The 26,642-nt window shown below is 35.8% G+C and overlaps 1 protein-coding gene across 2 annotated transcripts; it reads right to left on the bottom strand.

Moving 5' to 3' along the window:
• Positions 1–1,512: 1,512 nt before the first annotated feature.
• On the bottom strand, positions 1,513–22,583 carry LOC149812803 (uncharacterized). Of its 2 annotated transcripts, XM_089991888.1 has the most exons (6): positions 22,534–22,583; positions 20,654–20,759; positions 5,988–6,115; positions 4,089–4,366; positions 2,808–3,051; positions 1,513–2,502 (listed from the first exon to the last, which is right to left on the bottom strand). In XM_089991888.1, exons 2-6 carry the CDS (start codon positions 20,671–20,673, stop codon positions 1,700–1,702), a joined length of 1,473 nt encoding a protein of 490 aa, XP_089848014.1. In that variant the 5' UTR covers positions 20,674–20,759; positions 22,534–22,583; the 3' UTR covers positions 1,513–1,699. The 2 variants fall into 2 exon arrangements, with proteins under 2 accessions (XP_089848014.1, XP_089848015.1); XM_089991889.1 differs by lacking the exons at positions 20,654–20,759; positions 22,534–22,583 and adding an exon at positions 19,399–19,468.
• Positions 22,584–26,642: the final 4,059 nt, after the last annotated feature.

Below are 26,642 nucleotides of genomic sequence, written 5' to 3'. Positions count from 1 at the left end.
AGTGATTGGTTCCTCCTACCTGGGTAGGAGAGAATGGATGGTTTTGATTTCTCATTTTTTCCGTGTTTGGTTCTTTTTTTCTAATCTGACCTTACGGATGTGATCTACCTGGTTTGTTTAGTGGAAATTGACTTTTGAATCATCCTAGTATGACATGTGAGCAGTTATTTATAAGGTGTAAAAAACACAGGCCCAATTTTTTTGTAAATTTCAAAGCTCAGTCACATTTTTATAAAAAAAACATGATCCAACAGCCAATTCTGAGCAGATAAAACATGTTGAACACATCCGTGAGGTCTGATTTGCAACATGACTTAAAACATTCAAAATCAACATTGTGTGTACCATATGGACAGTAGGAGGAACCAATTTTCCTCTCTCTCTCTCTCTCTCTCTCTCTCTCTCTCTCTCTCTCCCTATGGCAGCCTACTCACCAGGGTCGTCCATTGCTGATGATGGACAACCCACTATGCACAGCGTGTGTGCGTACAAGGTCTTTAGTGCCAGTCGTTACCCCCGCCTAAAGGTCATTTTAATGGCAAAAACAAATGTGTGTGCGCCGCATGTGTGTAGGCTCGCGTAGACACCTAAGGGTGTAGGAAACTAATATATAAGTTACCAAACTTCCCATATATCTGAAAAGTATATCAGTTATGTCAAGTAACAATAATGATGCTCTCCGGGCAAAACGGGATTACGTCTGATTACGGGTGAATTTGAGTTGACATTTCAAGGAATCCTTTTCTAATAACTTTATAATCAAATCAAACTTATACTAATGATATAGATTATATAATGATCCAATACCCAAATGCAAATAGCCAAATTTAAATAAGAAAAGATGAATATAAAATTATATAATGAACCCGAATCACTAGGCTCAACTTCTGCATCAGAAACCCACCCACTCAACAACCAAATGGAGAGTTGTTGGCAGGATAGACAACTAAAGAGGCCTAGAGTTGTAACAGCTGTTTGAGGTGGGCAGCGGTTACTGGCAAAACGGATCCTCGCTGGATTTTGCACCTTACCCATGGGCCAGGTGAGAGAAGGAAGACGAGGGAGGGTGAAGGAGTTGGGCTATTGCTATCTATCAAGAACAGTGATGTGATGATTAGAGGCCTCAAAGACTGTCACAAAGACACGGGGACACGTGATGGTGGGGGGGGGGGGGTCAACACGTATGTCTAATTTCTTTTTGAAAAATAGAACACGTGGAAAAGGTTTTTTTTATTATCTAATCAATAAAAAACTAAAATCCGATAAAAAATATTTTTATTGAAATGATACTTAAAATCATTACAATAACATTAAACTATGAACACTACGTGTCAATGTCCGCATCCACGTGTATTGTGTTACCATGCCCCACCAAAATGGTGTGTCCCCATGATAGCTCAAAGGGTTTGTGTAGCCAGAAATGTGAGGTCCATACTTGGAACCAAGGGCAAAAGGTCGACCTTTAAATGGAATTTTCCCAAGAAATTAACGAACTAGTAAAAAGAAAAAAAATATCCCGAAAAAGAATGGAAGTAAACCTCAATTGCAGAGCACAACCACATAAGTACACCTTAAAAAAAAGGTGTATGGACTAATTTGTTTCCATTTTCTTTTGTGGATCTATCTCAACTCTTTCACTAAACGAAATAATTTAATTTCAGACAAACTAAAATTAATTACTTTCACTGCATGCATGTTTTTAGTCTGTGTCTGGATCACCTTCAACGATGTCTGGAAGACTCTCTGAATCAGATGACAATGCCACGGTTTCTGTGCTGTGCAACGAAGAAAATCTGGTGAAAAATGGGCTGTCTTCGGCAGAAATATCTGCAATTCCAGCTGAGACTGAATCTTCTTTTGATGGTGATTCCACTGGTTTTACTAGCTCAGATTCCTTAAACAGCCCACCTGCATTTTCAGCTGAAGTGTCCTTTTCCATATGCACCAGTTTTTCCGGTTCATGGCCCTCTAGCTCCTCAAACGTGCTCTTACCCATACCATCTGCACCACCACTCACCCGCATTTCTTGTATCAGAACTGAGCTACCATTTCTGGTGTCTTCCTTCAAAATTTCCTTCTCTGATCTGACAACCGAGCAGGGCTCCAACGTACCAACTCTATCAAGATTAACAGTTAGACGTTCAGTCAGACCATCCACTTGGACTGACTGTCTGTCTTCAGCAGTGTCGGTTTCTTCCATATTTGCCAACCAACCAAGACACAACTTGTCATCTGGATAAATATCACCCACATCAACTGGGAGTTTCGGCTTACCGGTTTTTGAGATGTTTGGGTAGTCCACTCTGGGGCTGCCCATTTTGTCGCCTACCCCATTTTCATTAACTGCTAAATGAAACCTCTGGTTTAAGCCACCAATGCCTCTGTTATTACTAAGAGATGAGGATGGCATTAACTGAAGGGAACGTGGATGAATAAGAGGCTCTAAAGCCAGAAGAGCATGTGCACAGAAATCTGAAAGTTTTGTCCCAGCCTCTTGCCTGCCTGCGACCATCAACATTTTAACAAATAAGATTTCTCTTCAATGTGTATGCCAACAATCACAAATCTTCTAGTTGACCAAGACCCAGTAAATACAGCAGAAACCCTGAATAAAATGTATTTTCCTTCATAAAACATTTATTGTAAATTCAACCAACTGCTGCACTTATTTAGATGAATTTCTGTGAGTTCTTGTAAACTAATATATATGGCTGAGGATGAAGCAGATAATATTTAGTATTGTCATCACAAGCAAAAAGATGAAATTCTCAATGTAATATACTGTAAATCAAATGCAAAAGGATAACCTTTACGGAAAAGTGCAAGGCTTTGTGATAAATATGGAGGCCTGTGAGAGCATGGAGAAAGCAAAGAAGCCAACAGTGCTTGAAGTGCAGCAAGCTGAAAATCTGCTCGACCAAAATTTGTTTCATCCTCCATAACAATGTTGTGGTCCTCATATGACCAGCCTTCCTCACAGGCACTGGTCGCTACGTGTATCAAAAGAAGATCAACCTTTGGTCTCCAGCTGTGTGAATGTAAAGAACCACCCTGGTATAATCACGTAGCAATGTTAGTTTCAGCAAAAGCATCATTTGCCCCGATAACAAACACAGCATAAAGAGAAGGATAATGAAATTGAGAGATAAAAATCTATTGTCACGTTACTTTCTCTGTGCCATATTTTTTAATTCTCACCTCGTCAAACTGTCCCCTCAGCATTCATGGAATATCAGAAACTCTTTCTAGCATTTTAACTAAGCAATTTGCCGAAATATCTTTGAAAACGGTTAACCACACTACAAGGAACATAAATTCTGCCGAAAAAAATGAAAGACTATAACTATACAAAACAATCCTTCAAATGACAGATTTTTTCCTTTTTCGCAAAATAAGCAGATACAATTAGGTGCCGCCAAATGACCATGGAACTGTAACATAAACCAGATATTTACATAAACCTGCAAAGGTCAATAAAGAGGAGAGTACACCAAGAAGCATATAAAAAGGACTACAAACGGTTGATATATTACAAAATTCTGATGCATGGTGTAGCAATGCAGGGAAAAAGCTTTTTCCTTTCATAATATTCATAATTAAGGCAGATTTGAGCCAATACTTTGAAAATTACATGCTTTTATCATGGCAATTTAAAAAGTCAATAAAATGCAAAAAATGCTATTTTCAAAATATCATAATCTTATTGTATCAACCCAATGTTAACACTGTTCTAAGATGTTTAGCTTTTTCACTATGAATTTATATGTGCCTTTATTTTTTAAAATATAATAAATATATCTAGATGTTTTTGAGAGATTCTCCCAAGCCACATGATTCTCATGACAACAAAATCCCTTATAATGAGATTTGAGACAAGGCAATGAAATGAAGATTTCATGGCTGACATTGAGTCACATACTATTAGATTCATGGGACCTTTTGCAATACAAGGAAAATTTTACTATGGTAAACTTCAAGATGCCTCATTCAAGCAATGACAAACCTATGATTCCTCATAAATGAGGAAATCAACAGATAAGAAACAACCTAACACCTAGAACCAAAGAAAGACTGTTTAAGATGCATACCACAGTAAGAAGGGCTTCTACTGCTTGAAGAGCAAAAATCTGCACAGAGAAAGGAATCTTTGGACAATTACTCGAAACTTCAGCTTCAATTCCACTTGAGTTATCCTCAGGGGATCCAGAAACATGCTTCCTCTTTCTTCTCCTAGAGGCATTTGATGCCCCAGTTCCATGTTTTGAAGAGTGTACTTGAGAAGGGATGGATCCCTGTGCTTGAAAACCAATATCCAGATCCCTAGATGCATTATCAATTACATCATTGGCAAGATACAGAGCCATTCCTGATCAAAATCAGAACTTCTAAGTTAGTATAAGTTCTTATTTTTCTTAAACATAAAGATACGAGGTAGTGTGGTACAAGCTATACTCCACCAGCAAAAAAGCAATTAGAACATTTGAACTATGTGATGCTTTAAAGGAAGACCTAACATAGTGAAGAAAATATGCATTAAACAAGTCACTCAGCAATTCCCATTTTTTGTCAAACTTTCTGTTCCAAAAAGTGTAAAAGAATGTTTGAGCTCAAAATTTTGTGCTTGAATCGAAAACGAGATTACATGATTTCAAATTCTGAGGCTTGAACAGGCACCACAGCTGATGACTTTCATTTAAAGTATGAGACTCCATAAACTAGCCAACTCAAAGAATAGTTCAAAAATGAATTGAAATAAACATCAAACAGAGATCAAATGAAAACTTATGATGTCATCAGAAAGAGCTGTAAAGACATTGACATTTACAAGTTACCCAATACTGTAGCAGAAACTGCATCTACTATGTCTAAAATGCAGCCAGAGCTTCTTGCTAGATTCTCAATAAAACTTGATGGTCCTGAACACTATGAGAAGAAAATATTTTAAGTATGATATGGTTTTCAGTTTTCTCATACAACTGGACACTTGAAAAAAAAGAGAGCCAAAAAAGAGTTTCATTGATAACCTGATATTTCAAGAATAGTTGGGGCTCTGGATATTACTAAAATTCTAATGCATAGTTTTCGGATGTTTCCATGCCCAATATGTTTTATTAATTCACTTAGCACGAATTTTATTTTCATTATGCAAATGATGCTAGTAATGTGTTATTCATGGAATAACTGGACCAGTTCAAGCTGTTAGGAAATATGTAATAATGATGCGTATTTGTCCTCAGCATACTCGAGCATACTTGTAGGATTGTTCATTGTATTTATTCCTTTCTCATTTTATCTTGTATTCTAGGTATACTAGACGTATACCTATAGTGTACTGTGTATTTTAGATTTGGTATACTCAATGTATACCCATTAGGATTAGTTTAAATATACCTAGTGTATACTTTTAGGCTAGTATTATTTTTTTCTTTTATTTATTCTATTTCTATTATTTTATTTTGGTAATCATTAAGATGACCAATCTCATCCTTTATGGTCATTTTCTTTTGACCAGCTAGTTGTTGGGATATAGCCTACCGGCTAGTTGGAGGTCCAACAAACCGTTAGGCAAAATAAGTGTGTGTGACATGTAAATGGGAGAGTGATGGGTGTGTTAGCATAATGTGTGTCAAGACTCAAGTGTGTATGATCATGTATGTATGTATGAGTGTGAGTTTAATGAGAATGGGTTTTGTATATATCTATGTTTTGAAGAATTAATAAAATACATTATTATTATTTTTGTTTTGTTATTTTTTCTTTGCTAAAATGCATCGTTATCTTTTCTCCTGTGCCTCAGATTCTGTGCCATTTCATGACACAAACATTCTAATGCAGCAACTACCTAAGCGAGCAAAACTATAAAAAGAATATTTTAAATTTGGCGACCATCCTCTAGAAAAAAAGTTATTAAACACAAAGTTTTGGCAGTCTTGGACACATCAAAGCAGTGTCAGTAAGAATAAGAGATAAGAAGATTAAGGCCGTACCCACGTTCATGGAGATGAGTAAAGTTTTTGCAATTGTGTAAAGCTTGACTCTAATGGAAGGCAACAAAAACCTCCTGAAATAATTTTGGAGAAGCCGTACAATCTTCCCAGCAGCAGGTAGCAATTGACTGCACAAGAACTAATTGTTAGGAAAGATAATGTGCATTGTTAAATGATACCCAACATGTCAACTAGCATGTCTGGACATGCACATGCACAAACATGCACAAATGAAGAAAGAAAACGTGGCATTAGACTAACAACTCCAAATACACCTTTATGAACTACAGTTTTTAAGGATGAATTGGACTATGTACGGCATTAACACAAAGCAGACAGTCTTAGATGATTATCAGATACATTTCCAATACCTACAAGCAAAAAACATAGAAAGAAGAAGATGACTAACTATAAATCCTGGTGGCATAAGGTAGTGCATGAGGCATAGCATGTTGACATGCTCTAACTTTTCCCCCTTGAACAAATGATGAGTGAAGAAATGTTCCTGATAATTTATAAAGAACCAAAATTTCACATTTGGGATTCAATAGACTCCTCAGGATCTGAAAAGATATGAAGTAAAGAACATGTGTAAAGGAGTGTTGGCACCTTCCTCATTGTGTTTGTTATAAAAAGACACTTGATCTGAAATGGATCATGTCAGATGTTGCATGTGAATGGTTTAGATGCTTTTGTCCATAGTCACAATCTCATTCTCAGGATATTCTTGGCAAGTGAATATCCCTGGATAAATTGGAAAAATATGTTTTTTTTAATTCTCGGAAAAATCTCATCAAAAAAAAAATGTTAAAAATATTAAAAATTAATTGTTTTGTCTTTATTATGATATTAATTCCACTGGAGCGTTTGCATATTCAAGGACAATCATTTTAAAGATTTTTTGTGTATCATGTGGTGCTTTATTTATTATAACTAGCTCTTCCTTTCTAATGAAAATAGTCCCATATTGAAAAGCTCAGTGCGAGGAAACACTCCTGAGGTCTACAAAAGGATCATTCATCTACTTTAATAATGCAATCAAGGTGGCTGCCTACAACACCATCATGCATGGGCAGCCCATGAACCTTATTATTTTGTGGCCCATGAACCTGATTACTTTGTTTTATTTAAAAAGAGATGAGGTTGTTTAATCAAAAGAGATAAGGTTGCTGAAAACTCTGATTTCCATGAGTAGAGCCACAAGAACATCGGCATATCCCATAATCGGTTTTTTGTTTGCTTCACACTGCTCTTGGATTGGTAAAACACCATGACCAGCATTGTCATTGAAATGAAAGAACATACTTCCTAGTTCCTACTGTTGCTGCCCATACCATGACCAGCATTTCAATTAGCATACAAATTAGAATTATTATTCCAAACCCATGCACATAGGTAAGCATGCTGGTATGGGGTATGACAGGTATGAAAGGTACGACACAAGATTTTCTAAAAGGATGCATAAAGGGGTACAGCTATATATATATAAACATGGATTCATGGAAAAATGCACAACTATACTATGTTTTACAAAATGCTCTATGCATGAAGTTGTAGAACTGCGAATACAAACTAAAGGTCCAAAACATGTTTAAAATATATAATTAACTGAAAAGTAATCATAAAAAAGTATATAATTAGCATTGAACTCTTCTGATCCCAAGTATTATCTACATGAAGATTGGATCAAGAAATGGATAGAATGGATCGAGTCAAGACCAAAACTCAATCACCATACCTGAAGCACCTAAGTACCCATGCCGGTACGACACACATACGAAGGGCTGGTAGAAGTATCCCTGTTACACAGTTCCAGGCTCTACCTCTACCATGACCAGTAGGGCTGTTTCTACCTCTCCTTTTGCCATGACCAGAATAAGAATAATTATTGTTGTTTTCATGAATGAACACATCATGAATACCATTAGAGGAGCTAGAACCAGTCTTCTTCTTGCTTTCAAATATACTTTCATATTGTAATAACATTGGTCTTGATTCAGCAAATGTAGGATATGGAGGTTTTTCCATAACACTTGTGAAAAATTCTCACATCCATCACCTAGACCATGCAAAGCGTAATGAATGTTATCCCCATCAGACATGGGATGTTGAATAAGGACCAATTTGATCACAAATATGTTTAATCTTAACAAGGTACTTAGATAAAGATTTATCTGCTTTTTAAATTAAGAAGTTCAACTCATATTCATCAGACTTGCCAGGACAACTGAGCATATGAATTCTTCAATTCCTTCCAAAGAATAGCTGTAGTAGAAAGATCAATCACTTGAGTTGGCACCTCTTTAGACAATGTCAAATTGATCCATCCAAATAAGGCCTTGATGCTTCACAATCCATTCCTCATGTGCTGGAATTGGAGCATGCATTGTTTAAGGTTGTTGACCTTCAACCGTCTCTTCCTTTGTTAAGACAAGAGGAGGACTAGTACCATCAATGTGACTCCAAAGTTTCATCTAATGTAAGGCATGCTAACAGATATATTGTATGATATAGGCGTTGTACATGTCCTGGTGTTACCCCTTCCAAGTATAAATGTTTATTCTTGGGGGTATTTTTGTAACATAGGAATAAGGAACAGTCAAAGATTTTTGTCCTATAGTGCAGCTAGGGAGGTAAACTCCCTTATTTGTTGGAACATAATAGCATAGTAGAAAAAAAAGAACAGACATTTAATGGAGACCACTAGAGCATTGCTCTTCAATAGAAAGATGCCTAAGGAATTATTGGCTGAAGCTGTAAGAATGACATGATATTTGGTAAATTGTATTTGTATGCTTTCAAGTGTACTTGGAAAGGATTCTCCTTTCAAGAAGTCGTTTGGTAAAGAACCTGATTATGGTGCATTGAGGATGTTTGATAGCACATGCTTTGTATTGTTGCTTCCTCCACAAAAAGATAAGTTGTTGCATAAATCTGTAAGACTGTGAAGTGTTGTTTCAAACGTCAAAAAGATTACTGATGTTATGACCTTGCGGGAATTTGGATGTCTAGGCATGTAGAGTTTTTGGAACATATACCTTATTATGGAACTACGTAGCATGGAGTGGATCATGAGACCACCTTCTCTTTTCTTATATCCTTTCCAGGAAAACCTTGAAGCTGATAATGAGAAGATGATAACCTATACTAGGAGACATTTAGGAGTACCTAATCAAGTCCTTTCTTGAAAGATATGGCCAAATGGAGTAGGAATTTTCTGAGCCAAGTCACAGTATTTCTTAGACTGATCCAGATCCACAAAACTGGATCCTCTTCCACCTTAGGCATCCATTCCTCCTCCATGCTTTGATTCACATGATTCCTTTTCTGCTACTCACAGTTTTTCTATCTCTGATTTATTCATATCATGAGCCTAAATCCTATGTTGAGTTGTCATACAACCGGAATAACAACAAGCTTGAGTGAGGAATCAAATGCATTAGAAAAGATGAAGGCATGGGAGTTAGTCAAGTTGCCAAATAAAAAGAATGTTGTTAAATGCAAGTGAGTATATAAGATTAAGAAGAGAGCAAATGGAACAACTAAAAGATCTAGCCAACGGGTATAGTTAGCAATATGGAATACACTTTACAAAGACATTTGCTCCAGTGGTGCATATGATCACTATCAGAACCCTTCTTGTCGTTGCATCAATTACAATATGATATTTGTAGCAGCTAGATGTTAAAAAATGTCTTTTTGAATGGAGACTTGGAAAAAGAAGTTTACAAAAAACTACCACAAGATGTTTCGTGAAGGCAAAGTGTGCAAGCTAAGGAGAGCACCATATGGTTTGAAACAAGCACATTGTGCATAGTTCCACAAGTTCAGTTATGTAGTTAGGGATATGGATTTCAGACAGAGTTATCATGATCCTGCCCTGTTTGTCTTTGTCACATCATCTAGCAAAGAAAAATGCTTGCTCTGACTATATGTAGATGACATGATTACTACTGGGGATGACAATGATCTTATTCAAAAGATAAAGGTTAAATTCATGGAATGCTTTGAAATGAAATACTTGAGAAGGCTGAAATACTTCGTGGGGCTTGAGATAGCCTATTTTGAAAGTGGATATATGTTGACTTAACATAAGTATGCAGCTAATCTAATCAACAAGGCTATATTGGCTGATGATAGGAAGCATGTGGAGACTCCCATGAAGGCAAATTGCAAATTGAAGCATTCGGATGGAGAGATTCTTGAGGATCCTACTATGTATAGAGTTGCTTGGGAGTCATACATACTTGACTATATCTAGACCTGACATCACCTTTGCAGTTCATGTTCTGAGTCAGTTCATGAGTGCACCTTGCTACAGTGCCATGAATTATCAAATAGATTTGGTGCAGTATGAATTATGTGTTGTTCTTCTCCTCATCGATAAGACTCAAGTTAAAAGCCTATTGTGATGCAGTTTTTGAAGGAGTCTCCCAAGATTGTCACTCTACTACAAGATTTTGTGTTTTCCTTGGAGATTCTTTGATATCGTAGAAAAACAAAAAACAACAAGGAATTGCTCCTTCCACTGTAGAGGCCGTGTCACAAAATGCTAAGGGAAAGAGATAATGTCACAAAGTGACTAACAAATGCACACGCATACAATCAAATAGCCACTAATGAGCAATATTACAACAAGCCACAAAGTGGCAATGAACATAAAAGAGAGAGAAACTAAAAAAATATAGATTCTTCACTTAAGAATAGCTTCAAAGAAGCTTAAAAACACAACGGGACCAGCCCCTTATTTATATATGAGGACTAAGGAGGGGCGCTCATATAAATGTAGGAGCCCCTCCAACGATAAAAAATATGACCGTTGGTGTGGTCCAACGTTCATATGTGGGACCACTTCAATGAAAAAGAAAAAAGAAAAAAAGAAAAGGAAAAGAAAAAGAGAAAATAAAAAAAGAAGAAAAAGCTTATTTAAGTGAATATGTGTGAAAGTGTAAAAAGACTATTTTACCCCTAGTGGGTATTTACAAAGTGTATATATATATAAACAACCCCCCTCAAACACATGGTGAGATCACCGAGAGTTGGATTAAGAGAAAGTAGAAGTGAGGTGAGGGCAAAGATTTGATGAAGAAGTCCGTTAATTGATACTCGGAAGTAACATAGGGTAGTTGAATGATAGCCCGTAAAAATTCATCTCGAACATAGTGGCAATCCATCTCTACGTGCTTGATTCGTTCATGAATGTGTGGTTGCAACTTCAAAGGAGTGGAGAAGAGGACGCCCATATACTCAGCCTCCATGAAAGAAAGAGAACCTTTCTGTTGCTTCTTATATCTCCAAGAAATTATTGACTTGCCAAGAAACACGCAATATCCTATTATAGAAATATGATAAGCGGGATTGCCCCCCCCAATCAGAGTCAGTATAAGCAAGTAAATTAAGAGATGAGGAGGATAAAATTAGTTTTTTTGTTATTGTGCACTTCAAATATCTGATAATTTTCATATTTGCCGCCATGTTAATTGAAATAAGAGCAATCTGTAATTGACTTGCACTGTGAACAACATGAGTAATAGCTGGCCTGATGATAGATAAATATGCCAGTAAAATCTACTAAAGAAGTCTGATGCAAGCTTCATCTGAGATAGAACATATCCTCGAAGAAAGTATGCAACTTCAATCCCTAAAAAATATCTTAGAAAACCAAGGTCAAACATATCAATTTTTTTTTTAGAATATTTTTAATAAGCTCAATACCCTAGTTATCATTACCAGTAATTATCATATCATTCACATTTAACAATAGGATTGTAATATACCCTCCTATAGTCTTAACAAGAAGAAAAATCATTAGCAAGAACCACTTTGCTAAATAAATCATACCAAGCTTTTAGAGCTTGTTTGAGACCGTAAAGAGCTTGGTTGAGTTTTAGAACATTCCCTTTTTCAATCTCAAGACCCAGCAAAGGATCCATAAAAACTTTTTTACAAAGATTTCAATTTAAAAAAGCATTTTTAATATCAAGTTGATAAATAGGCCACTGTTTAATAGATGCTAAAGCGATCAAAGTTTGCACACCAGTCATCCTAACTACCAGAGCAAATGTTTCTTCATAATCAATCACATATTTTTGGGTGTAGCCTTTAAAAACTAACCTAGCTTTGTATCTTTCTAGAGTTTCATCACTCTTAGTTTTAACCTTATATACCCATCTACATCCAATAACCTTTTTACCTAAGAGGTGACTTGCAATGGTCCAAGTGTTTGCTTTATTAAGTGTCTCTAACTCAAGTTTCATGCAATCAATCCAATGAGAGTGTTCCTTAACTTCTTTAAACATGGAAGGCTCGTAATAGGAATGTATCATCATTAGACAAGTTCTATATGTTGAAGAAAAGGAGTCATATGACACAAATTTTTGTGGAGGTCTACTATTTCGAGAGGATCGCCTAAGTTGGCTTTCTTCAACTTGTTCTTCTAAGGAGAAATCTTGAGAGTATCTTTCAAAAGCACTTTGATGTTCATTTTCCTCACGTCGGGTATATATGTTAACATCATAAAGACTCTCATTGTGAGAATCATCAATAATATGTGACACATCAACATTGTAATGTGAATTATCATTACAAGTATTGTCACAAATTAAATCATTTTGGGACTTAGTTCTAAGCACTAAGTCAAATAGGAATGAGTAATCAATGTCTTCTTTAGATGTTTGAATTTAAAAACCATTTTGTTCTTCAAGAAAGGTTACATTTCTAGAGACATAAAGCTTATTTTTTCGAACATCATAACACCTATAACCTTTTTTACTTTCACCATAGCTAATGAAAGCATATTCAAAAGCTTTTAGTGATAATTTATCTTGTCCTTAAAAGAGAACAAAGCATTTACATCCAAAAATTCTTAGTCCTTTATAATCCAGAGATATTTTAAATAATTTTTTAAAAGGGAATACATTTTTTAACGAAGAGGAAGGCATACTATTTATAAGATAAGTTGCAGTAAGAATAGCTTCAGTCCAACAAATTTTATGAACATTTTTAGAAAATAAGAAGAGTTCTTGTTGTTTCAATTAGATGTTGATGTTTCCTTTCGGCTAGACTATTTTGTTGAGGAGTTTTTTGGACAAGATCTTCGATGTATAATGTCATTTTTAAATGAAGATGAAGGCATACGATTTATAAGATAAGTTATGGTAAGAATAGCTTCAACCCAAAAAAATTCAGGAACATTTTTAGAAACAAGAAGAGTTATTGTTGTTTCAATTAGATATCGATGTTTTCTTTCGGCTAGACCATTTTATTGAGAAATTTTTAGACAAGATCTTTGATGTATAATGCCATTTAGTTTAAGGTAGTTTTAAAAATCTTTTGACATGTATTCTCCTCCGAAATCAGATCTAAAAATAGCTATGTTGTTTTGAAATCAATTTTGAATAAGAACATGAAATTCCTTAAAATTAGAAAAGACATCGGATTTATTTTTAATAAAATACACCCATGTGTATCTAGTAAAGTCATCAATGAAAATAACATAGTATGAATAACCTCTTTTAGACATAACGGGTGACGGTCCGCATACATCGGAATGCACAAGTTCAAATGGTCTTTTTGAAACAAAGTTACTATGTGAATACGAAAGCGAATGTATTTTACTAAGTATACAATCATTGCAAGTAAATGTGCTTTCATTACAAAATTTTTCCCCACAAAGGAAAAAGATACAACTTGAAAATACTAGGATGACCAAGCCTCTTGTGACAAATCTCAGTATCTTTTCATTGAACATGATTACAAAAAGATTTGGATAATAAAGACAAAAAATCCATATAGTATAGGTATTCTCTTCTATGGCCTTGCTCAATCCGCTTCCCGGACATGAGATCATGCACATTGCAATGGGTAGGTGAAAAAGATACACAACATTCAAAATCGATGATTTGAGAGAAAAAAAATATTTAAGTTAAATTTTGAAATAATTTTTATTTTCGAAACTCAAAATTCTTTGTTTTAACCAAAAACTTTTTCAAGGTATATATTTCCTTCAACATCTAAAGATGTTCCATTGACAGTAAAAACAAAGGATATAAAAATAAGACTTGGTTTTGATAAAAGAAATGCATTCAGAGTCATGTGGAAAGAGGCACCCTAATCAAGAATCCAAAAGAACATACCCGGGATGGATGAGATTGCGCCACCGGAGGTGGAAGGTGTAGAAGAATTCATTCTTATGAATTGTTAGAGAGTTTCAGTAAGATGTGCATTAGAGTCTTTTATATCTCCAGCTTTCTTTGAATCTTCACTTGAATTGTTTGGAGACTGTCCAACGGAAGCCACCTTTTTCTTGAGCTTAGGGCAATCTGGTCAAATATGGACTGGTTCATTACAATGGTGACATATATTTTTTCTTCCACCTCCATTATTATTTTTCAAAAAATGAGGTGGTTTATTATATGGCCTTACAATGTTTCTCGGTCTTGATACCGCATGTACTTCATCAATATCCTTTTTTAAAGCCAAGCACGTTTCTTCTTGGCACAAATCGGCTAAAATTTTACTAAGAGGGGTAGAGGCCCTATGAAGAAGGGACCCTCTTAGTTGTTCAAACTCAGGACGAAGCTCATGAATAAATTGAAAAAATCTCTCTTTCCATTTGCTCTTGCATCATGGCAATAGCACTTCCTTCTCATTGTGGTTCGAGAATGGCAAGTTTATCCCATAACAAGGATAGGGCATTATAATAGTCCCTAATACTCATGTCTTTTTGCTTAGTTTTTCTTACCTTTTCTTATAAAAAGAAGTGTCTAGCAAGGTCACGTTGGGTGTACATAACTTTAATGAAAAACAAAGCTTCGTTGGCTTTCTTGAATTTTGCAAGATTGGCGCATATTTTTAGCTTCACATTGTTCATGAACCATGCCAATATCTTGGCATGCTCGATTTCTCAATCTTCTATTTTTTATTGATACACTTAAATAACTTTGGCCTTCTCTTCTTCATTTAAGGCCTTTTCTACATTGCCTTCTTTCTTTGTAAGCTTTAATTGTGGTTCCAGAATGGTTCCACAGAAATAAACCCAAAGTTTTTTACCTTTGAGATTGTTTTTCATGGCGGCCACCACCCACATTCGATAATTTGTTACATTCAATTTGAATGAGAAATCTATTTTTGATTCCTTGTCAGCCATCTTTGAAGAAGATCAACGAAGAGCAGAAAGGTATGATACTACTTTCTTCAAATATGAACAAGAGATCAGCCAATGATGCTTTCACAACCAAGGCTATGATACCATGTCACGAAATGCTAAGGAAAAGAGATAATGTCACAAAGTAACTAACAAATGCACATGCATACAAGCAAATAGCCACTAACGCGCAAGATTACAACAAGCCACAAAGTGGCAATGAACATAAAAGAGAGAGGAACTAAAAAAATATAGATTCTTCACTTAATAATATCTTTAAAGAAGCTTAAAAATACAAAGGAGACAAGTCCTAATTTATATACAAGAGAGGACCAAGGAGGGGTTCTCATACGGATGTTGGAGCCCCTCCAACGGTCATAAATATGACTGTTGGAGTGGTCCAACGTTCATAAGTGAGCCCACTTCAATGAAAAAGAAAAAAGAAAAAGAGAAAATAAAAAGAAAAAAAGAAAAATCATATTCTAAGTGAATATGCATGAAAGTTAAAAAAAACTATTTTACCCCTAGTAGATATTTACAAAGTGTGTGTGTGTATATATTCAATATAATTTAACAGGTTGAGTATAAAGCTATGGCCCAAGTTACATACAAGACTATATGGTTGAGATGGTTACTCAAGGATATGGGGGATAAAATTGATTAGAGAATCCCACTACGCTGTGACAATCAAAGTGCAATTCAAATAGTTAAAAATCCTGAATTTCATGAAAAGACTAAGCATATTGAAATTGATTTTCACTTCACTCGAAGAGTCTACCAGGAAAGTATAATCTCATTGGTAAATGTCAGGACGGCCCATCAGATTGCAGATTGTTTTACTAAGAGTTTGCCCTTTAGAGCTTTTCAAGCATTCTTCTCAAAGCTTGGAATGATTATGTTCACATTATCTCAAGCTTGAAGGGGGGTGTTGCGAGATACATTGTATGATATGGGTGTTATACATGTCCTGGTGCTACCCTTTATTATGTATACATGTTTATTCTTGGGGGTATTTTTGTAACATAGCAATAGGGGCAAAGTTAAAGATTTTTGTCCTCAGATGCAGCTAAGGAGGTCGAGTTCCTCATTTGTTGTATCCCTTCTCTTTTTCATCTCAATGAAACTTCTAGTTTCTTTTTTCTCGCTTTGTGCCTTCTCCTAAAGCCCTTTCAGACAATAATTAGATAGGGTTAGGTTAATCCCCAACTTAAGAAAACACATTTGTTCAAGATATTTGGGTCCATGGACAGAAATAAAGTATAAGCAAGAATGAAATAATTTCAGGTCACGAGTTGCATAAAGGAGAAACCTGACCAGCTGGTCCGGGGTCAGCTGAGAACGCTGATGTCAGAGTTGTATAACTGCTAACTTCAGTAATATCAGAGGTTAACATCAGCGACAACGAGGGCTGACACTGCCAACAGCATTAGCACCACAAGGAGAGAAAGGAAATGAGAGGAAAATAGAAGAGAGAAAGAAAATGAAAGAAAGGAAAGAAGAAAGGAATAGGACAAAAAGAAAGAGAAAATACAAAGAGAAAAAGAAAAGGACAAAAAAGGCTTGGAGTTAAAAGAGAAGAAAGGAAAGAGGTCAATGAAAAGGAGGAAGATGAGAGAGAGAGAGATTCAAAGGTTTACCAGAAAATATCTAAGAAACCAGATTTGATGGACCAACCACAAACCAAGGATCAATATACATATAAACTCATGTAAGATGTTGCAGGTAGATGTAAAGATGAGAGAGCAGAGAAAACCAATGTTATCAGTATTGTATCGTATCATACAATATGATACGGCGCATTACAGTATCGCTAGTCCATGCGATAGAATACACTCCTGAATCTTTAATGTGATACGATACAATATTCAGTTATCCTTTTGTACTGTTAGCTGTTAGTTTGTTATGATAGTGTTTTACATGTTATAGTAGTACATGTGTATGTTTAATTTTTCATAATCCTTAAATTTGATCTTTTTTCTATTTTATTCTATGATTTTATATTTTTTAATTTTTTCGGATTTTTTGTGTATTTTTTATTTTTTGTGATTTTTAAAATAAGATTTTTCATGTATCTTATCATACAGTACAATACACCTGTATCAACAGCCCTTCCAATACAACTTCGGATACGATAATACAACATTAGAGAAAACTGCAGCCATGACCTCCAACTTTCAGTGAAGAGGGGATAACTCTACATCCCTTTATATATAATGAAAAAGCTCATAGGGTAAATAACAAGTAATTACAAATGAATCATGACTCTGCAACGATAGATCAAAATGTCAATGCCTATTACTACTTGTCATGCTATATAAAAGGAATATTCTAGCAAGTGCAATAAAAAAGTTGCCAAACTTTGACTTATCAATTATCATGGTTCAGCACCTTCACTATAAGTGGTTATGCATGCTTAAGCTTAAAATGTATTTTTTGCTTACGAGTGACTACTTCTCACCTTTTTCTTCCATGCATCCCCTTGGAGAAAAACGTCAACACATCCAATATAACTTCCAAATTATGTAACAGTACAGTGAAGCAATTAAGTACAATTATTTCTTTTGAAAAAAGTAAATCCAATTTGTTCTCATTCAACAAAGAACAAGGCTATCTGGCTAGGACTATTTTGGGGTTGACTCCGCAAAACGAAAATCAACCAGTGTAGCACCTTTTAAGTGATCTTGGAGGCCCCATAATTTCCAGAAAATATGAAAAATTGTTTCAGATCCTTCCCCTGAGGTATAGGTTACAACATAACAGTTCTTGATTGCAAGGAATCTGGAGAATGCAAACTCCAAAGGATCTATTTGTCAAACACCAAAAAATGGGCGCTAGTGAATTCTCGAAATGAGAATGCCCACCATGTGTTCACAGAGAAAACAGTAACAAAATTGTGACTCACCAGCGGACCCCCTTGATGATTGCATGTAGCAAATCCAAGCAGTTCAGGTGCAGCACAGGGAGATCAGAAAAGATAAACTCTAGTTGAGTAATGGCCATAACTGGCATCGAAGCATAGCAGTTATTACCATCCAGTGAGAGCACTCTTTCGATGAGAGAAAGCAGAGAGTGCATAGGGACAGTGACCTGACAACATTGAAACAAAATCACTGCAGATCTTAATCCACAATAAACATAAGGGCAAGGGAGGAAATGACCTTGCATGAAATTCACAGGACCACAAAATTAAACAAACAATGTGTTGGCCTACCTGGACATGATAAGGACTAGTAAGCATTGAAATACAACACTGCATCAATGAGCAAACATGAGGAATATGAAGTTTGCCAAACTTGTCTTTTGGTTGTTCATCTGAGTAACCACCCAAGGGAGGAGGGGGATCTTTTCCTGGTTCAACCAAGAGATTGATAGCATCCATGCCTTTGTTTGCTGCATTAGAAACAAGAATTAGCTCTATTTAACAAAAGGCTTCACAAACATATAAATATAAAGCATTTGTATCAAGTACCATCTTCAAAGCCTTGAAAAATATAATTCAAATTTGTATTGATTGATATCAAAATCTTCGTCATCATCTGGGACCAGCTAGCAACATCACCCCTTGCCCTCGGAAGGAAAGTCAGTAATTGGCCAAACATCTAAAAGTATACATGAAAAACCAAGTATTTAGTGTATTTCAAAACAAAGTTGGCAAAGTCAAACCATCTATGAAGTTGACCATTTAGTCCCTCAGAAGACAATGTTATTAAAATAGCATAATCGATACATGCAGGTTAGTTTCTCATGGTTCACACCTTAGATAAAGATAAGCTTGAATTTCTGAACAAGATGGTTACGACAACAGCCTCAGCCTGTGACAGTACATCATCAAAACTAATATGACAATTCTTTCACAAATTTAAACATTTTAATTTTCAATAGAGCATAATAACCCAATACTATACAATTGAATCAATCAATAGGTGAAATGAAAAAAAAAAACAAAATTGATTTCTTAATTAGTTTAGGAATAAGCTACTATGCAAAGAAAAAAAATCCTAATAGAGAAAAACTTTTTGCAAGCTACTAAAAAACAAATTTTGTGTTTTCATACAAAATATATCCTCAAACATTATAAATCTTCCTTCAAGCAAATTGTCAAATAGATTGACACAGACAAGAAGCCATTAAGTTGACATAATGCTTTAATATTTCATATTTGAAAGTCCATAGAGAACAAGTTGAGGTTCAAGCTTTGTCCCCAAGGAACAACTCAGAAAAAGTCATAATGAACATTCCAAGGGAGTGAAAGAAATTTGCACTCACAGTATCATAGTGATGATGGAAAGATGACGGAAACAAAGTTAACAGGTTACAAAGAAGACCAGCAGCCGCTTCCTGCAAAAGCTTAATACTATAAGAACATCAGTAGTCCATGTAACTCCTAAAAAGAAGAGTCAAATAACATACATATTAAAAGAGGCAAAAGCAAATCATTTGGACAGTCAAACCACTCAATGCGCTTCCACTAAAAATACTTGGTTTGGGACTAATTAACACTATATAACTACACAAGTCTGCAGCAAAGCACTCATGAAAATAAAAAGCTCGTGAGCTGGATTTTATTACATGATGATCTTTCTTATAAGATTATTAAGATAGCAACCACTAGATACTGTTCAAAATGTAAAGGAAGAGAGAGACATACAAAGAATGGGTCCTTAATGACAGACACTGGCAACTTAGTTTGTGATTTGCTATGTCACATGGGCATGCCCAAGGTTACCGAAAGCACCATACGACTTGAGAAGCGCGCTTCTCCAAAGCACAAGACGTGGCGCTTCTGATTAAATGGGAAGGAAGTGTGCTTCCCAATTACTGGGAAGCTCACTTCCCCTTCTTTTTCCATTTTTTTCTGTTTTTTCTTGTTTTTTTCTACTTTTTTCTTTTTTTCGCTTCCCCCTCGCTTCCTAAGTCGCTTCCGAGACGATTCCTAGTTCGCTTTTAAGTCCTCCCGCACTTCCCGCTTCCTAAAATTTTGAAAGTGCCTACTCACCAGGGTCGTCCAATGCTGATGATGGATGACCCACTATCCACAGCTTGTGTGTGTACAAGAAGGTCTTTAGTGCCAGTCGCAACCCCTGCATAAAGGTCATTTTAATGGCAAAAAACAAATGTGTGTGTGCCGCATGTGTGTAGGCTCGCGTAGACACCTAAGGCTGTAGGAAACTACTATATATATATATGTTACCACACTTCCCATATATCTAAACAGTCCATCAGTTAAAGACCAATCACATAGCTTCCAATTGTAAAGGGAATTATTCAATAAATACTATAACACTTTAGACTTCTACATATTCAACAAAAACAAGCAATCGCTTTTTCTCTGTTTTGCTAAAAGGTCTTGATTTTATATTTTAGGTTAAGGAGTGTTGCATCCATAAATCAATATCAGAGTGGCAGATATGACTTTAGCAAAAACAACATGCTACTAAAAAATTTGTCAAACAATGGGCACAGAAATCAAAAAAAGAAAAATAGAGGGGAGCGGGAGTTAATTGGAAAGAATTTTGCTAACCAATACGTCATCTGAACCATCTTGTGTTAACAGTTGCAGAACCAAAGGAATAAGTTTGCTTGACAGAGAAGCTCCCTCTTTCTTAGAGTTTGGAAAACTGTAAAGCCTATTATCATAAACACCACGAAGTAATGTTAGAACCAAGTCCTGAACCAATTGATTAGCGAAGGAAATCAACAACAATAAGGAACTATATTCCTACATACACACAAAGGATAGTGTAGATGCACATACCGCAAATATAGTACCAAGGAGCGGAAACTTGTAAGTACTAAAACAATCAAATTGCAACTGTAAAACTAATCAGTTCATCTAAATTTCTGGATGTGAAGCATGATTGATACTAAATGTACCATGACAAACCGAGACATAAAATTTGATCTTCCTAAAAATACATAAGTATGTCATATATGCAAGTCCAAAGCAAAGACTCATTTTGTACATATGTACGACCTATGTCACATGGGTGCGGGTGCGGGTGCGGCACAATTTTAAAATTTTTGGACACGGGGACTCGGCAAATATATATATATATATATATATATATATATATATATATATATATATATATATATATATATATATATATATATATATAATTTTATTTTATTTTTAAAATGCCACAGTGTGACTGTGCACAGGCACAGTCCACAGCACTGTGACTGTGCACAGTCACAGTCTGTGCTTCTTTTTTTGTATATATTTTTTTAAATAAAAAATATAAAAATTTGATTTTTTAGGGACATTTTTGGACTCGGTCAAAGTTGACCGAGTCCAAAATGTGGACGGACTCGGCCTGGACTCATTGACCGAGTCCGACTCGGCGTTGACCGAGTCCGGGCCGAGTCCGAAGCCGCACCCGAGTCCGCACCCGTGTCGAGGCGTGTAGACTCGGGTGCGGCACCTCCTTAGCCGAGTCCGTGTGACATAGTGTACGACATATGTTCTTATATGTTGGCATGTGCACTTTTTTATGAATTAAGAAACGCCCATTAAAAATTATCAGTAAATTCCAAAAAACAATATTTTGTTGGATTCCAAGCAGTAATAATTATATAATTTAAAAACAATACATAAATGTCGAGCGCAACAATTTTTCTTTCCCTTCACATCAAGTTAGTATCAATTTTTGGATTGAACAAAACCAAATGTTCCCTCTTCTTTTTTAACATTAACACAAAAGCAAATGTTAGATCCAAGAAAAAGTTTGATATTACTTAGCTCTGGATGTGCTTTATCTCTTGTATGATCTTGGATTTAAGTATCTAAGAGTTGGTCATTTACTATACCGTCCATATTTTGGCCTCAAGATTTGTTCCAGTGCATCATGAAGGTTTTACTCAGAAAAGAACATGTAATGATAAAGGCCTTCGTGCATTTCCCTTCATCAATTGGTTCATAACAACAATAACAATATGTTTATAGAGGAAGCAAATGTACTTTCACATTCTCTTGCTATAAAAGAAGGGAAAATGGTGCATAACTTTCAGCTTAATGACTTCTCTCTAGTCATAACAACTGACAAGTACACTCTTCTATACTTCAGAGCAGATTTCTGTGAGGTTTCTTGCCAGTTGTATAAAAAGAGTAAGCATGATAAACAGACCATGGAGACTCAGTATCATGATTATGTGGCCTTGGAATCAAGTCCAACCAGGGCTAAAAGCCTGCTTGCATAGTGGGAGAAGAAAAGCAAAATTAGTAAAAGAAATAAATAGTAGAACACATAAAAAATGTGCAAACATTACAAAATGATTATGAATGAAAGCACACCACCAAAACAATACAAAATAAATATTGACTGACGGATATATCACATCATTGATACCACAAAATGAGGACAAGTGCAGTGGCATATAACAAGCAAGATAAATAAGAACCTCGTAAGTAGGTCTGATAATGCTGCACAAGAAGCCACTTTGATAAAATGAGAGTCTGACTGAGGCTGCATAGCAAGACAAAAAATATCATTACCAAACAACTTTCCCAAATAACATGTAAAAGGGACAGATATTAAGCCAAAAATAATCAATGCAAGGCATTCATAATAACATCATTCAAGATAGTATGGACATATAAAACAAGTTTTTGTCCCCCCCTCACCCACACCCCCACCCTTTTTTCTTGAGGACACCCAAAAGCTTAACATTCCAAGCAGGCAGAACAAAGTTCACATTTATTTTATTATATTATTTAGATAAATGTTTGAGATATTACATCATAACAATTGTTATCAGTGGAACCAGCAGAATGGTGATTGTGAACCTCGTGCAAAAATAGTAGATCATTGGTTGGATGTGCTACATTGTTGAAAATATTAGCTTTGCTCATGTACAAAGATGTAAATATGCATGCAGGTGTTACTCATAGCCCTATCATTACATATGATTGTTGAACGTAGTTTAGGCATGGAAACTATTGTAGATTGAACCCTAATGAAGAGGAGGACAGCCTTATGTAATATAGCTTTTGTTTGAAGAGTAACAAGAAACATGCTGAACTCCTGCATATCATTGTTCTTCCTTCCATTGTAGCAGTTCATGAATGGAGGAGATCATCTAGAAGCAACATTTTTTTAGTGTGATACAGTGCACAGCTGACATCAGCCACTAATGGAATGCCTAAGGTAGAGATAGGTTATTGGGAATCTTTTTCATTTGTAACTAAAAGAGCTACACAGGACAAGATTTTACAAACAATTTCGTAAAATTTGGAGTTCTCTACAAGAAGTCGTGATTTTTCATGGTTTTTTGGAACTTTTCTGACAAATAGGGTCTGATTCACAAAATCTTAAATCCTGGATTATTTCCAAGTTGTTTTCTGCCTTAGATTGGATCTATTTAGGCTGCTTTCACCTAGAATCATGATAAAGGCATTGATTTGATGTTTGGAGCTGGTTAGATGTGATGATTCTTGGGCAGGTTCTATAGGGGTCGTAGTTAGAAATTTCGGGGATTTCTGTGTTTTAAATTCCTTTCAGCTTAACATCTATTTGTGATTACTTTCAGCCTCTCGGGTAGCGTTTGAAATCCTATAGAGGTGTTGATGACCAATTTGATGTGTCGGGCTGAGTTGGGCAGCAATGTCACCATTAGTTGGGGTGTGACAAAAAAGGTGGACAGCTTGGTTTGGTATGATGAAAAGGCAAGGGAATAGATGTGAAATATGCAAAGATTATGGCATGGTTGTTAGGGTCAAGGATGCTCAGCAGTTAACCTGGCCAAGTTTGAGAAAGCCACAGATGCTTAGAACTTTCTAGCTCCAGTATACGAACAAAACAACTAGCCAAGAGAGTACCAGCTGGTTCAAGATCTTAGAGGGCTCAAATAGGAAAGTAAGACTGTGCAAAGCTTTTATTCACAAATGCAGCAAATTTGGGACGTGATAGCACTTACGGATTCAGATCCCTCTTGCACTGGATGTGATGAATGCAAGAATTGTCCAGTGCATAGAAAGAAAAAGAAGAAAAAATCGAGAGTTATCGAGTTTCTGATGACCTGGAAACCTTAGTTTGATAGGATTAAGTGTGTGATGTTACATAGAGCTGAGTTCCCTACATTCACTCAGATGTTGAGCAAGCTAATTGCTAAAGAGACTAAAATCAAGTCTTTTGAAGCTAAATCTGTAGATGATATTGTACTTGTGGCAGCAAAGCAAACACTTATTCAAGGTGAGTCGCATACGCACTAGAGTGGCTCAACTCGTTGGGACATGGGTACAATGCGATGTCACTATTATAAAAAATGAGGCATGTGGAGATTGCATTTCCTAACTTGAAGAAAAAGTTTAGGACTTCAACAGTAAATACACTTGTAGTTTGCAACTTAACCACCGACAGTATCAATAATAAGTGCAGCTCAGGCTTCTGACTCCTTTATATAGACTCAAATACTAAAGCAAATTTAGAAGTTCCTCGCTCATTCATTTGCATCCTCTTCCTCTGCACCTGCAAGCATACCTAGTCCTTGTCCAAGTTAGTTAATAGATTCAGGGGTGTCATGTCACATGACTGCCAATGAGTCTGCCTTAGACAACTAAAAGCATTGTCATGGATCCTTTCACATAACTAATGGAGACATCAAGTCAGTATCAAAAGTTGGACCATAAATTTGTCTTCTAACATTAAGAACCAACTAAAGGTTACAAAAGTAAAACATGTTCCATCTATTGCGTTGAATTTATTATCAAAAAGTTAGATGACACGTTATAATGTGATGTATTTTCACTTGATGGTTGTGTTGACGGTAGTTAGGGAGGAGGATTGGGACTAAGCATAGAAGGGGTTGATTGTATTGCTTGACTCGACTGAAGAGTCTGTTTCCACCTATTTTTGGTTGTAGTGTTGTTGTGCTAGATCCTTCAGTACTTTGGCCTAGATGCCATGGACAGATTTCTCAACTCCTGACTTTAGTGCACTTGGTACGTTGATGAGTCAAGAGTTACAGTGTTTAAATCTATGAAGGAATGTGAGAGTTGCTAATTAGCCAAATGTCATGCATTACCTTTTGATGGTAGTAGTGTGGAGTCATTGCATGTTTTTGATCTTGTATACTCTGATATTTAGCAGCTCTAACCAGTTTTGTCAAAAGGTGGAGTCTCGTATTTTGCACCCTTCATAGATGACTGCACAAAATATACATGGATTTACTTTATAAAATATCAAAGTGAGTTTTTTGGCATTCTAAAACAATTTTATGCTATGATTAAAACTCAATTTTTTACCTCAATTTAAGATTTTCACTCAAATTCAGGGAGAGAATACATAAGTAATTAACTATAATAAATTCTTGTTAAAAATAGTATCATACACCAAAAGTCTTGTCTCCATACACCAGAACAAATAGTGATGTTGAGCATAAGAATTGAAGTCAGTTTTTTTGGCATTCTCAAACAATTTGATGTCTTAGTGGTACTCAGATTCTAAAGGCAGAGTATGTAGATTGAAGAGAGCCTTGTATGGGCTCAAACAAGCACCATGCATGTGATTTGAGAAGTTCAACACTGTGGTTAGATCTTTTGGCTTTGACCAAAGCTATCATGATCCCGCTTTGCTTGTATCCTCTTTATCTCATGGCAAGTGTATATTACTCCTATGGTGATTACAGGAGATGATGTGCAAAAAGTAGACACCAAGGATAGCTAGTATGATTAAAATGAAAGACCTTAGAAATTTGAAATATTTCCTTGCCTTGGAAGTTGCATACTCAAGGGGGACTTTACTTATCCCCGCATAAGTATACAACTGATCTTGTTGAGAAAGCAAGGCTAGTAGCAGATAATTCTAAGAAAGTTACCTCTCCTATGGAAGCAACTATGAGGTTAAGGGCTACAAATAGAGAGGAGCTAGAACACCCAAAGATATACAAGTAATTAGTTGAGAGTTCGATATACTTGACTATATCCAAGTCTGATATCATTTATGTACATGTTGTCAGTCAATGTATGAGCTCAACCACATTGGTTCACCTTGTTGTTTTCAGGATTATTAGATATGTGAGAGATACTATGCATTTTGGAATGTTCTTGTCATCATCCTCCACAAACCTTAGAGCCATTTGTGATGCAGACTTTAGAGGATTCACTCGAGACCACCTCTCTACTTTAAGGTTTTGTGTTGTTCTTGGAAGCTCTTTGATTTCTTGGAAGAGCAAAAAGCAACAATGAGTTGCTTTATCCACAATTGATGTAGACTATAGAGTTATAGCTTAGGTTACAACTGATATTATTTGGATAAGGTGGCTTTTGGGAGAGTTAGGTGTTTCATTGTGGAAGAACCTCCTTGTATTGTAACAATATGAGTGTCATTCACATTATAAAGGATCGAGAGTTCCACGAGAGGACAAAGCATATTGAGATAGATTGTCATTTTACTATGAGGGTATATGAGGATGGGATCATATCTTTGGAGCTTCTTTTCTTCTCTTCTTTCCTTTCCTTCCTTCATTTCTTCCCCTTTTTTTTCTTTCCTTCTTTCCTTTCCTTCACTTCC

The sequence above is a fragment of the Nuphar pumila genome, chromosome 16, assembly GCF_984573655.1.
Source record: "Nuphar pumila chromosome 16, dmNupPumi1.hap1.1, whole genome shotgun sequence".
Lineage (NCBI taxonomy): Eukaryota > Viridiplantae > Streptophyta > Magnoliopsida > Nymphaeales > Nymphaeaceae > Nuphar > Nuphar pumila.
The sequence above is the reverse complement of the archived record's forward strand: the minus strand, read 5'-3'. Positions and strand labels throughout refer to the sequence as shown.

What these genes read in the sequence shown, in the direction of transcription:
- LOC149812803 (XM_089991888.1), bottom strand. Translation starts at nt 20,673, where the DNA reads ATGGTTCAGATGACGTATTG. An exon ending in ATGGTTCAGATGACGTATTG is followed by an intron (nt 6,116 to 20,653) that starts GTTAGCAAAATT and finishes GTTCTTGTGCAG; the next exon opens with TCAATTGCTACCTGCTGCTG. An exon ending in TAGAAGCCCTTCTTACTGTG is followed by an intron (nt 3,052 to 4,088) that starts GTATGCATCTTA and finishes TGATTATACCAG; the next exon opens with GGTGGTTCTTTACATTCACA.